At 62.5% G+C, this 13,080-nt stretch overlaps 1 protein-coding gene across 2 annotated transcripts; it reads left to right on the forward strand.

Annotated features, from left to right (window-relative positions):
* Positions 1-2,973: 2,973 nt before the first annotated feature.
* On the forward strand, positions 2,974-7,843 carry BARHL2 (BarH like homeobox 2). Of its 2 annotated transcripts, XM_055724903.1 has the most exons (4): positions 2,974-3,474; positions 3,670-3,859; positions 5,161-5,386; positions 5,887-7,843. In XM_055724903.1, the coding sequence occupies exons 1-4, from the start codon at positions 3,280-3,282 to the stop codon at positions 6,197-6,199; spliced, it is 924 nt and encodes a 307-aa protein (XP_055580878.1). In that variant the 5' UTR covers positions 2,974-3,279; the 3' UTR covers positions 6,200-7,843. The 2 variants fall into 2 exon arrangements, with proteins under 2 accessions (XP_055580878.1, XP_055580877.1); XM_055724902.1 differs by having other exon boundaries at positions 2,974-3,859; positions 5,887-7,842.
* The last annotated feature ends 5,237 nt before the right edge of the window (positions 7,844-13,080 follow it).

Below are 13,080 nucleotides of genomic sequence, written 5' to 3' on the forward strand. Positions count from 1 at the left end.
TTCTGTAGCGTCTCTTGCAACGGCCCCAATTACTCCAAGGTACAATATATTTTCGCCTGGATTAGACGGCGAGTCTGTTGGCACAGTGTAAATGTCAAGCAGCAGCTTTTAATAAAGGGATGTTCAGACTGTTAAATTTCACAGTACAACGGGCTCAGCCCCTCCCGGCCCCCTCAGCCCCCCTCTCCCTCCGAGCTGCGAGGCAGCCACTGAGCCAACACGACTGCGCACCAAAATCCCAGTGGGGAGAAACCCATCCCGGGGCCGGGACGCTGCGCCCTGCCAGCCTCGAGCTGCTTTGCGGAGAGACCCCCGCACCCCGCTCTTCGGGGTGCCCCTCGCTGGGGTGGGGGCTTCCCGTCGGGGCCGAGGAGGCGGCTGCAGCTCCGCACCAGCCCCTTCCCAGCTCCTCGGGGCCGGACCTCTCCGGCCGGACCCCGGGGCCAGCCTGTGGTGCCTCGGCCGGGGCCGCCCCCCCGAGCAGGGACCGGCTGGTGAGCGGGCGCTCCCCGGCCCGGCACATGATACCCTGTCCCTGCGGCTCGCTGCCCCCAGCCTCCATCGGGTCATTGATTAGCGCTCAAAGTGCCGCTCTAATTAGCTGCCTGTTAATTAACTAGCGGGCCCTCGTCCGACTCCTCTCAGTGGCACCTTCGCTCATCGCTTTGATTCAACTATAGCCGATTTATTGGGGGGACGGTGGTGGTGGTAAGCTCCGTGACTTTGCCCGCAGTCAGACGAGTGGGATGAGATGGGAAAAGGGGGGTCACCCAGCCAGGGGCTATGGGGACACGGGGCTGTATCTGTCCCGCATTCATCCCCAGCTTCAACAAGTGCGAGGGGAGTCCTGCTGCCCTCCGCGCCCGCGCAGGGCGCCAGTGCGAGGTGGAAGGCCTTTTGCGTGCGGTGCCCCCGCGTCGGGCTGATCTGGCCTCTGGGAATCCGCACCCGCCCGCGGTGCAGCCGGAGGAGCGGGACAGGCCGAGGCTGCGGCGGGGCCCGTCGGGGAGTGGAGCGGCTGCCCCGGGCGGGCTTCGCCGCCGCGGCCCCCCAGAATGTTTCTGATCAATGGAATCCAGGATTAAAAAATAGGAGGAAGGAAATGAAAAGTGTTCATTCTTCAGGAACATGACTTCAAGCCCTAAATCCCGATTCCGAGACGGGGAAGTGTATTGTGAGTTAAAGTATTACGCTAGTGTAACATATTACCGCAGATCCCGAATTACCCTAGGGATAATTAGGACATACTTTTGGTAAATGGCAAACCAAGGTGGCAGGATAAATACGGCCACCGCGGGCTGCTTCCCTGCTGCAGGAAATCTGCTTGTGCATTTGCAGATATTTAAGTATTTTTCCCTTTCTCCCGATCTTTCATTTTGCTCCTCAGGTTTCCCCCTTTTTCTTCTTTTGTTCCCTTTTCCTCATCTTGTTCCTTCAAACGACCCGATCTGTAGGGACGTGCTGGCAGGAGGTCACCCCGCCGTCCCGCCAGCCCTGCTCGGAGCGCCGCGGCCGCTCTGCCTGCCGTCCCGTCCATGGCGGGCGCCCGTCGGGGACAACGGGGTCGGCCGCCACCGCCGCCCAGCGGCCACGGGCGGCCCTGCACCTCCTCGGGGCCCGCCACCGCCGGTCCCTCACCGGTCTCCGGCCGCAGCACTATCGCCTCAACCCCCGGGGCAAACCGTATGCTCGGCTGTCCCCCGGCTGCCCGTGGGGCAGCGGGCGACGATGCGGGGCCGTCGGGGCGGAGCGGGGGATGCTTGGTAGCAGCGCGCTGCCCGGGCAGGATTTCCTGGCGTCGAAAAAACTTCTTCAGAAATGCGGGAGTGGGGCTGTGCCCTGCCCCGCGGCGGCGACCGGCGTGAGCCGGTGTGCTTCGGCTGTGACACCGGTCACCGGCGAATCCCAGGGAAGGCCTGGCGATTTTTGGCAGCGAGGACCCAGAAGCTCCTCGGATCCCCTCACAAGGGAAGACCTGCCCCAAGCCGTCGGAAGCGGAGCCGAAGCCCACGGCGCTCTCCGCATCGACACTTCTGTCGGGGCGCGGCCCCTCATCCCGCACCACTGCGCCAGGGCTGCGGCGTCTCACGTCGGACCCAACCGCCTGCAGCGAGTTACCGGCTCGCCGCGGCCCCCCGCGCCCCCTGTGCCCCCCATGCGCCCTCCGTGCCCCTCCGGAGCTTTGAGCGGGACGGCTTCCCAGGAAAGGAACCGCTGTAGGAAACGGGGTGGGGGCGCACCCGCACAGCGCCGCGGCCGGGGGCTGTCCCGCTCCTCGGGCTCCAACCACCGAGGCAAGCCGTTGTGTGGGGGACGGGGGGTGGGTGGGTGTGGGTGCCACACCTGTGGCATCACCTAGTCCGTCGCTGAACGCCACCACCTGAAAAATCTCCCTTGAGGTCATCCTGCCCCAGTCCTGCCCCACTGCTCTGCCCCGACCCCAGCGCCCCCGAGGGCTGGGGCTGGTTTCGGGACTGGTCGGGTCCCAGGGCTGCTGGAGGCCACGAGGGGAGGCGTTGGTGTGGGCTTCACAGGGGCCTGAAAACGGCAATTCGTCCTAAGACGTAACGCGGAGAACTCCAAATCATTCATTACCACCTTTATAATTACTCTGCTAATTAGGTTGACACGCCACTTCATCAGAATTAATACGACGTATTGTCACTGGCATTTCCCATTACTTTGACATTCAACCAGGAAACCGTCCCGGGAACACCGGATGATGGTCTCCGGGGGGTCCGATCCGGCGGCCGGGGCACTGGGGCCCGACGGGGCGGTGGCGGCGGCGGGGACGGGCGCGGGAGGGAGGGGGGGCGCCGCGCCCCCCCTCCCTCCCGCGCCCGTCCCCGCCGCCGCCACCGCCGATTGGCTGCCGCCCGCGCTGCGTCAGCCCCCGCTAGGCCGCCCGCCAATGGGGGCGGGCAGCGGCGGCGGCAAAAGCCCGGGTTTATAATAAACGGCGTGGGGGACGTGGCGGCCCTGACGTCACGGGGGGAGTCGCCGCCGCCGAGAGGAGCTCGGTGGGCACGGGCGGGCGCGCCGCAGTGGCCGGTGTCCGCCCCGCTCCGCGCCCGCAACTTCCCGCAACAAAGTTGGGTAGCGGCGAACCGGCCCGGCGGCGATGTGGCGCTCGGCGGGGGCCCCGCGTTAGTGCCGCCCGCGCCGCCGGTGCGCGGGTCGGGGTAACCCGCTTCCCCCCCTCCCTCCCTTCCCCTCCACCCCCGGTGCGACCCCCGCGGCCGCTCGCGGGGATGCGGGCGCGGCGCTAAGCGGTCCGCCATGGAGGGGCCGAGCGCGTCCAGCTTCGGGATAGACACGATCCTGTCGGGCGGCAACACCGGCAGCCCCGGAGTCATGAACGGAGACTTTCGCCCCCACGGCGACGGCCGGCCGGCGGATTTTAGGAGCCAGGCCACGCCGTCCCCCTGCTCGGAGATCGACACGGTGGGGACGGCGCCCTCGTCGCCCATCTCGGTGAGCATGGAGCACCCCGAGCCGCACCTGGGGGTGGCGGAGAGCCTCCCGCCGCCGCCACACCACCTCCACCTCGGCCCGCACCCGCCGCCGCCGCCGCCGAGTTTGCAGCCGTCGCCCCCACAGCCGCCGCCGCCCCAGCTCGGCTCGGCCAGCTCCGGCCCCAGGACTTCCACCTCTTCTTTTTTAATTAAGGACATTTTGGGCGACAGCAAACCGCTGGCGGCGTGTGCACCTTACAGTACCAGCGTCCCCTCTCCCCATCACACCCCCAAGCAGGAGGGCAGCGGGGCCCCGGAGAGCTTCAGGCCCAAACTCGAGCAGGAGGACGGCAAAGCCAAGCTCGACAAGCGCGACGACACGCAGGGCGACATCAAATGCCACGGTGAGTACGGCCAGGCACGGCCCCGCACCTCCTCGGCCGCCGCTAAAACCGGGGCCGCTGCGCTCGGCCGTGTCGGTGAAACGAAAATCGGGGGGAAAGGAGCGGCGGGAGCGCCCGCTGCACCGGCTGGCGCAGCCGATGGCTGCTGCTCGCTGCCGCCGGTTTAAGATCGGTAGGAAATGATTTTTTTTTTCTCTCTCTCTCGGCCTTTCCGCCTCTTTTTTATTTAACTTCCCTGTTTCTAAGGAAAAAGCCGGACCGATGGGATCGCGTTGGAAACCGGAATGTATTTATTTTTAATGCAAATGCGCGTAAATGATTCTCCGGCTTTCTAAGAATCGGCGGCTCAGCTGCACTTGCTGCCTTCAGCCTTTTTATTTTTGCTCATTCGATCTAAAATAAAAATAAAGAAAAAAATATCCCACTTTCCGAACAGTCAATACCAAATAAACGAAAGAACTTTTAATTAAAAATAAAATAATAACAAAAACAATCGGCCCGCGATAGGCAGCGGAGGGTTGAAGGGCTTTGTGCGTTTTGCAAAACACCCGGGTTTTCCCCGTGCCGGGATAGGGAGGTTTATTTCTTCATCTTTTGTTCTTTTTTAAATTGCATATTTCGTGCTGCTGGGGAAGACCCCGCCGTGCGGGGTTCGTAAATGAAAATAGCTATGTGTGCGTGGGGAAAGGCAAGGGAAGGAAGGGACCGAGTGAGCAGAGGCGAGGCAGGGAGAGGGGCTGTTTTCCCTGCGGTGCCGGCGGAGCTGCCCTCCCTCGCGGGTAGTCCGGCTCAGCCGAGGGCCGGCAGGACACATTTTTCTAATTTTGCCCCATTGAGATATTATTGCCAGGATGGAGAGCAGCGAGACGCCCGGGTGTGCCGCTCATTTTGCTCTTTTAGCATTAGCATAAGAGTGTCCAAACCAGATGTACAGTCTGGTCTGGCCATTTTTGTGTGCACCAACCTCCCCAGTGGGTCAATTAGGGAGATTATTGTTCTTCCTGCGGGGAAGATCAAGGAGCGCCACAAACCCGGGCCCGAGCGGAGCCGGGCTGACATATCGATTTCCCGGCATTTCGGGCCGGGGGGAGAGGGCGAGAAAATAACGAAAGCCCTGTAGTTGGCGAGCTGAGAGAGGAAAGCCCGCCGTCCTCCGGACGGGCTCGCCGCCGCCGCTTCCCGCCGTATTTGACCGTTCCCCCAGAGGAACCCCTGGGAAGGGGGCGGTGGGGCCCCGTAACCGGGGCGGGGGCCGAGCCGGTGTCCCCGCCGGCCCTCACCGCGCCTCGGCTCCCTCGCAGGGACAAAGGAGGAGGGCGACCGGGAGATCAGCAGCAGCCGGGACAGCCCGCCGGTGCGGGCCAAGAAGCCGCGGAAGGCGCGGACCGCCTTCTCCGACCACCAGCTCAACCAGCTGGAGCGCAGCTTCGAGCGGCAGAAGTACCTGAGCGTGCAGGACCGCATGGACCTGGCCGCCGCCCTCAACCTCACCGACACGCAGGTGAAAACCTGGTACCAGAACCGGAGGTAAGGCGGGCCCCGGCGGTTCCCCGGGGGTCGAGGGAGGGGCAGGCGGGCGCCGTCGCGCTCCTGCCCGCCGGAGCGCGGGGCGATGCGGGGAGCGCCTGGCGGCTGCCCCGCGCCTTCCCCGGCGGCTGGCTGGGGGGTCCGGCCCCTGTCACCGCTGCCGTAATTTTCTGTCTCATTACATACGGTTGCAGCCACCCTAATTCTGTCGCAAACCATTAGTGTCAGCGCGCTGCGATCTAACCGTGTGCCGTGGTTATTAATTTGGCCGGAGTCGCCGCGTGCGTGTGTCGGGGGGTGCGGGGGGAGCCGGGCGCGGCCGGGGGGGTCGCGCCGTGTGCGGGCCCGCAGGGCCGGAGCGCCCCGCCGGGGCCCCGGTGGTGCGGGGCCGTGCAGAGGGAGGGGAGGGGGCTCGTCGGCCGCGGACTCCCGAGGAACCGGGCCGGGCGCCCCGTCGCGGCGCCCGCCCTGCAGCCACCTCTTGTTCCCCCTCCCGGCAGGACGAAGTGGAAGCGGCAGACGGCGGTGGGCCTGGAGCTGCTGGCCGAGGCCGGGAACTACTCGGCCCTGCAGAGGATGTTCCCCTCACCCTATTTCTACCACCCCAGCCTGCTGGGCAGCATGGACAGCACGACGGCGGCCGCGGCGGCCGCGGCCATGTACAGCAGCATGTACCGGACTCCCCCCGCGCCGCACCCCCAGCTCCAGCGGCCGCTGGTGCCGCGGGTGCTGATCCACGGGCTGGGGCCCGGAGGGCAGCCAGCTCTCAACCCCCTGGCCAACCCCATGCCCGGCACCCCGCACCCCCGGTGAAGCGGCACCGCGGTCCCCGCAACGAGCCCTTCCCCTCCCCGTCCCCAAACAAGCCCCAGCACCGCAGAGGAGGAAGCGAGGGGAAGCCGAGGGGCAGGAGCTTCTGCAGGCAGCCACCGGCCACCGAGGGAGGCGATCAGTCAGAGCAGGGACTCTTGAACCGTGAACCCAGAGCCGAGCCCGTAAGTGAAACGACCACACGCGGGGGAAGGCGGGCAGAGCCGCGGGGCGACCCGCCGACCTCGGCTCCTGCGAGGCAGGACTTGGAGCTCGGAGAGAGAGAGGGACGGAGGGGGAGGAGGAGGAGGAGAGGGAGAGGGAGCCTGAGCCCGCCGGAGAGACTAACGGCTGCGGAGGACGGAGGGAATGAGAGCGCCTCGACCCCCGCCCGCCGGAGAAGACCGGGGGAACGGAGAACTTTGCACTGATTTTTCTCATGACCTTTTTTTTTTTTTCTTATTGAAAAGTGGCATGCTCCCTAATGCGAACAGAATTGTACAGACCGAGTGCTGAGTGCTATATCATATTTATTATATGTCGTCTAAAAAAAGGAGGAAAAAAAATTCACTTCTATACGTTAGTTTAAAACGAACGAACGTGATTCTCCCCTCTCCCTTTTCATGTCTTTTTGGATTCAGTAAAATAAATGCTTAGATGACAAAATATAGATTTTTTTGTGACTGGAAAATTACAGGGAAAAAACCAAAAACAAAAAAATAAACTTTATCTTTTTTTAACAAACGTGGAAATTCAAGGTAGCTAATTTTCCCCGTGACGAGAGCGCAAGAAATTCGGAGTAGAAAAGGCAAATGCCACTTTTTTTAAAATTATTTTTAATTTTAGGCTCGTTGTTTCATATCCGGCGCTTCTTTTCCCTATCTGTATTGTAAAGGAAAAGCAAATCCCCGCGCAGGTGCCGTGCCCCTCGTCGTTATTTTAAGCACCTGGGCAGGGTAGCGGCGGGTTCCGGGAAGGCTGCGGCGCGGCGGGCGGCCCGGCCCGGCTCCAGCCCCTGGGGCCAGGCGCGGCGGGGCCGTGCCGGGCTTGGGGACGCGGCCCCCGGCCGGCAGCTGTCTCCGCGCCGAGCTGGGACAGGCAACGAGCGCCGGTGGTCGGGGTGAGTAACGAGGGGAAACAGGCAGGGAGGGCAGGGGCGTCCCGGCCGGTACGGAGCCCCCGGCCCCGCCGGCCTTTGATCTTTGTTGCCGCCCCCCCTTCCCCCGGAAGGCAGCTCCCCGCCCCCCCGAGCGCCGCATTGCTCCACGCCTGCCCGGGCCGCCCGGCCGCCGGGTCCCGCGGGGGCAGAGGGGGCGCGGGTCGGGTCTGGGGGCTGTGACCCTCCACCGAGCTCCGGGGACGGCTCTGTCCCCAGCCTTTAGAGATGAACAACCCCCTGCGAAATTAGAAAGTTATACAGCAATTACCTATAAAACATTCATAAAGTCCAATATTATCTCTCCTCTGAGGGTTTGGCGTTCTTCCCCTCCCCCCCCCCCCCCCTATTTTTTCTCCTGGGCTCCCTTTCTTTTGAGATAGAAGGAAAAAAGAAAAAAAAAATCACAACGAAAAAAGAAAAAGAGAAGCCTCCGGGCACGTTTATTTGGGCTTTGCTAATTAGTGAGCGGCTTGCTGATTTCTCTGCTAATAAATTCGCGTTAAAACCATATTGACCTCTGCCTTGATCTAACAAAAGGGGAGCGGGTCGGGAACGCCCACCTCGTTTTCTGCCCGTGCTGCGGCGGCCGCTGACTGTTCCCCCGCGCCTCCGCCGTGGCCCCCCAAATTACGCCCGCCAGGAACGGCGCGGGAGAGGGGTCCCGAGTGGCCAGAGCAGCCCTCGCCACCGAGGTTTTCCTGGGAAACGCATCCTATCCGGGCTGGGGAAGGAGGTAGGAAATTTGGGCTCGGTTAGAGCCCTTTCCTGAGTCTAAACAATGAATCCTGGGCTGTTTTCTCCCGAAAGGAGGCGATCCGGCTGGAAAGGCTGGTCCCAGCTCGTTGTTCTCGATGGCTAAATCGAGGCTCGGTTTTGACCGCACAAACTCGCTGGAAAGTAGAGACAATAAGGAAGGAAAGTTCATGCAAAATCGATGTGTCCCCCTAAACTCCCCCCTTCCGAGCAGGGCCGGCCCGGAACCGCGGGGTCCCCGTCCAGGCAGGGGCTGGGGGCTCCCGGTGCTTCGGGAACCGCGGCAGGCAGGGGAGTGCGGCCGGGCTGGGGGATGCCGGTGTGGAGTCGGACGGTGTCTAAAGCAGGGTCTGCCGGGGGTGGGCGGCGAGGAACCGCGACCTCCCCTGAAATCTATTTCCAGATCCAACTGGAAAGTGCGTGCGAGCGAGAAGAAGGTTTGGAGCAGGAATCCCTTCTTTTCACTCCCCCTTTCCCCATTTGGGAAGCGGGGCTGGAAATGTCAGCCCTTCATTTGTCTCGCTACCCGCTTGCACCGGGAAAGAGCCGACCCGGGGACAGGCTGCCCCCGAAGCTGACCGGCCGGGCCACCCTTGCGGGAAAGGGCTCCGCTGCTTGCTCAAGCACCCCCGGCACAGGGGCGCGCGTTTCGGCGGGGCTGCGGCAGGACAAAGAGCCGGGCGGCGGGCCGGGCTGCGCGGGGCACGGCGCAGCACCGGGCAGCACCCGCCGTCCGGCGCCGTTGGGGGCCGTGCCTTCCCGGCCGCGCCGCCCGGGTTTTGTCCCCTTTCCTCCGCCAGACAGCTGCCCTCGCCGCGGCCGCCCCCAGACTTGGTGCCGAGCTGCTGAATTCCTGCAGTCCCGGTCCCTCTCCGGCCTCCGCTCCCGGCCCTGGACGTGGATGTGAACAAATAAACGAGCCCGTCTGCTGCCAGACGGACGGGCGCTCTTAGCCTTAAACCGCGGGAAAAACCGGCCCCCGCCGGAAGAGACCTGGCTGTTGGCGCGCTGAGCGTGGAGACGAACCGCGAGGCTGTGGGAGAGCGGCGCGTGAGCACGGGGACGCGGTGGCTCCCGGTGGCTGGGGGTTTCGCTCCCCCCCGCGCCGGGGGACGGACGCCGGGAGCGCGGCTGCCGCGGCCCCTCCGGCCCCGCGGGACGCGTGCGCGAGCCGGGCGGCTGCGGCCACGCCCGCCCTCAGCACCAGGGACAGCTCCGGGCGGCGCGGCCCGGCCCGCACCCCGGCGGCGCCCCGCGTCCCGCCCCCGCGGCAGCGTCCCGCCCCGCCCGGGGCTCGGGGGCAGGGCTCGGCCGGGCGGCCAAGGCAGCCTGCCGCCCGCGGGATCCGGCGGCCTCCTTCCACGGCGGCTTGCCGGTGGGCCGTGATGAAGATGGAGGCGGCTGAGGCAGGCTCCCGCAGCACCGGCTGGCTCGTCTCTCCGCCACCCGCCGGCCGGGAGAGAGCCCCTGTCCTGCCAGGCACGGGGTGCTGGGGGCCAGGCCCTTTGGCCCCGAGAGCACCGAGCAGGGGCTGCGTCCCGAGGGCTTTGCCCCGGGTGTTTGAGAGCTGCCCCAGCTCCAGCCGGCGGGGCGGGAAGCGGGGCAGGGCTGCTCCGCTCCCGCCCGTGTCGCTCCGGACCGGCACAGGCGCCCCCGCGGTGGGATCGCTGGAGCCCCCGCGGTGGAACGCCGGAGCCCCTTTGGTCGCTTTGTCCCCGGTTCCCCTTTGGTTTCTTTCTGCTGGGTCCTGGCTATGTGTTTTGCAAGGCGGGCGCGACGCGGGAGGCTCCGTCGGGGAAGTCCTGTTACGTTCAGGCAGGTTTTGGCGACTCGTTGCCTCCTCCGGCTTCTGGCGGAGCCCTCCCGGCCGCTGCTCCGCTCTTGGCTGGAGGGCTCTCCCGCGGGATGCAGCAGCAGGATCATGTTTAATTACTCCCCCCTCCCGGAGGCTTGGTTTGGCCATCATTAGAACAGGAGGTGGGAAGGGGGACTTCGCCGGGCCGGGACACAGGGACGAGCATTGCGTCTGCCGCTCCGAGGGTGCTCGCCCTGGCGCCGGGGTGGCAGCTGGGATCCGCTCGCCCAGTCGGGCCGGCCAGTCCGGCTCAGCCGCGGGGAACCCGCCAGCAGCGCCGAGCGGGGCTCCTTGCCGTGCCCTTACCCCGCTCCCGGTTACACGGGCCGCGAAGCCCACCTGCAACGCCGTATTAGCTTAAATTCGTGTAACTGCCTATCGCTCCTACAGCTTTTCGTGCTTCTTGTGCGGGTAGGTTTTTAACTTTTGTTATTCTCTCCCTTTCCAGAGTTTATACTCCTCCTAAATTCACACGACGTTTTTGTTGTGAGCTCACGCTCTAAGTCGCCCCAAGTCCTTGCTGCAGCCCACTGGAACGACTCGGCTGAGCCCAGGGCGTGGAGTGAGTGCAGCCAGGCTGAGCTCACCCATGGAACGGGTAAACCCCTTCGTTATGTTAGAAATATCCCCAGCCCGGGGGTGGTGAGGATGGGCGGCGAATGACCGTTTCAGGTTTGAATTACACAGCTTTTTCACCCCCTCTGTTCCTTCTGCTGCTAAGCCCTCGTCTCCCGCCGGTGACACCACCGGGTTCTTTCCCAGCAGCCGCTTTAACGCGGAGCCCTTGCTCGCGAGGGAGAGGGGGCACAGCACAAACCCGGCCTGCCGGGCCGGCCCTGCGCCCCCGTCCCGCGGTGGGAGCTGCCTGTTCTGTTTCGGGAGCAGCGTCGAGATGACCCCCGCGGTCCCCGGCGGGGGACAGCTGATGAGGCCGGAGTCCCCCCGGGCCCGGCGCGGACGGCCCCCGAAGGCCCCGCTCCCTGTGCCCCTGTTTCGCGAAAAAGCCTCTGAATTTCGTTCCTCCCTTGGGCTGCCCCCGCCGTCGAAGGGGCCGTGGGGCAGCCAGAGCCAGTGCCTGTCTCTGCGTATTTCCAGCCGGGGAGCAGGTCCAGCGGAGCGCCCGTCACATTAAAACGCCGTTTCCATATTCATATGCCCTATTTTTCACGAGCCGCTTCTATTAACGGAAGCGCACGAGCGCCGGTCCTCAAAATTAGCGGTTTTCAAAGGAAGCCGAGCGAGGCGCTTTGCGCTGCCAGCGATGGATGCGGGGCGCGCCGGGACCCCCGGGGCTCCCCCGCCACCGCCGCGGCCGCCCCGCCGGGGAGCCGCGCTCTGCCGGGGGCGCAGCCGCCGGCCCCCGGCCTCCCCCCGCTGCCCCGGGCCGTGCCCCGCGGGACCGGCGCTCCGGCGGGGAGGGGGGCGGACAGCGGCCCTGCTCCCCTCCCTCCCTCCCTCCCGGCCCGGGCACGCAAAAGTTGTCCGAGGCTGTCGCGTTCCCTTGTCTCTGGGAGCCTATGTAGGGCGCTTTAATTGCCACATTTTCAAACCGAGGCAGTCGTGGGGATGTCTTAGTAATTACCTTAATGAGATAACACCTTTCCTTCCCTGAACCTACTCATTATCACGCTTCTTGTTCAAATTCCAACTACAAAGAGCTATACTTGTAAAAAAAAAAAAAAAAGTGGAGGGGAGACCTCTGAAATTTGTTGGAGGTCTCCTCCCCTTAAGACAAGCACCTTACATGGATCTTTAGCGTATGAAGAGAGAACCATACCCAGTTCAGGGAAAGATTGTCTAGAAGTAAACTAAACATCTGGGGTACCCCTTAATTATTCTTGGTTGGCTTCTTTAGCTTGACCTGTAGGGATGTGAGGGTGTCAAAGTGATGAATTTTAAGATGTTGGGCTGTGAAGACGTGCAGCTGCAAGACTGATGGATTTAGGAAGGGAATGGTAACAAGGTTAGCTGCATGTGAAGTGTGAATTGAGATTTTTGCAAAGAGACTGTGACTGCAGATGGGCATAATGTTGTACCCTTGCATGAAATCTTGCTATTATTGTATAATGGTCAGACAGAGTGTGAAATGACTTATTACTTTACTTTTATTCTTTAATGAAGTTGGGTAGGGAAGGAGAACTACCAGGAAATCGATAGTGGTGGTGCACAGAAACTATATGACAGGTGCTGACACATTAAATATTTATTTAGCTTTTTGTCATGTCCCCCCCTTCCTCCCCGCTCTTTCAGAACACAAACAAAACTACAACTAGTGGATCTAGACAGTGAAGAAGATGTGCAGAATGAGAGCAATATTTCCTTTGCCATCCTCACTTTCTGCGATATACATGAAGTGGGTGTTCCTGTGTGGCAGTGCAGTGTATACATTTTCCATGGAAAATATTAGACAGAGATATCTAGATCCAGGCTGTGCGCACATGGTTTCTAGATAGGTTTTCAGCTCTTCAGATCTTCTAGACCTTTATGCAGGCATGTGGTAATTTTTGCACTCTTATGACCCCATGTAAATTCAAGTGGCCTTTTCTCCAGCTTGACATGCATGTGCAAATACCTTTCACTTCCTTCCATACCAAGCACAGGTGTCTACATGGGTGGTATCATTTCAAAAACATGCAGGACAACATCTGCCTCTGACTTTTGCACAGCAGTATGTGTTTATGTCTAGGCATCTGGGGTGGGTAGGTGGGCAGCTTTGCCGACATCTCACTTGTTTCACATGCAGGAAAGATAAAACATCTATTACTAGAACTTATGATTAAGTTGGGCAGCTGCACTGGTCTTTATGAATATGCAGTGAGGAAAAGGAACTGGAGCTGCTCCTTCAGGATACTGCCCTGAAAAAGAGGATTCTCCAGGTGACTAACCTCAGGATGTCACTGCTGAGAACAGTTTGGTAAATCCTGGACTTAGTGAGTTACCTGTCTCTCAGAGCGCAGCTTCCTCTCCCTGTTTGAATACACACAGTAGAAGTGCAGCTTCTCGTATGCCTTCCCCTCTGGAAGGATACAGCCCATGGCTCCAAGAGCTTTCTGAGCTGGCATTTCACCTGCAGTGTCCTACCCAGACCTCGTCCCCAGAGCCAGCACAACCCTTTGC

Source organism: Falco cherrug, chromosome 12 (genome assembly GCF_023634085.1).
Source record: "Falco cherrug isolate bFalChe1 chromosome 12, bFalChe1.pri, whole genome shotgun sequence".
In the NCBI taxonomy this organism is placed as follows: domain Eukaryota; kingdom Metazoa; phylum Chordata; class Aves; order Falconiformes; family Falconidae; genus Falco; species Falco cherrug.

Excerpts from the sequence above, each read along its gene's own strand:
- BARHL2 (XM_055724902.1), top strand. The coding sequence starts at position 3,280 with ATGGAGGGGCCGAGCGCGTCCAGCTTCGGGATAGACACGATCCTGTCG. Across the intron at positions 3,860-5,160 it reads GGGCGACATCAAATGCCACG|GGACAAAGGAGGAGGGCGAC; the intron begins GTGAGTACGGCC and ends GCTCCCTCGCAG. Across the intron at positions 5,387-5,886 it reads ACCTGGTACCAGAACCGGAG|GACGAAGTGGAAGCGGCAGA; the intron begins GTAAGGCGGGCC and ends CCCTCCCGGCAG.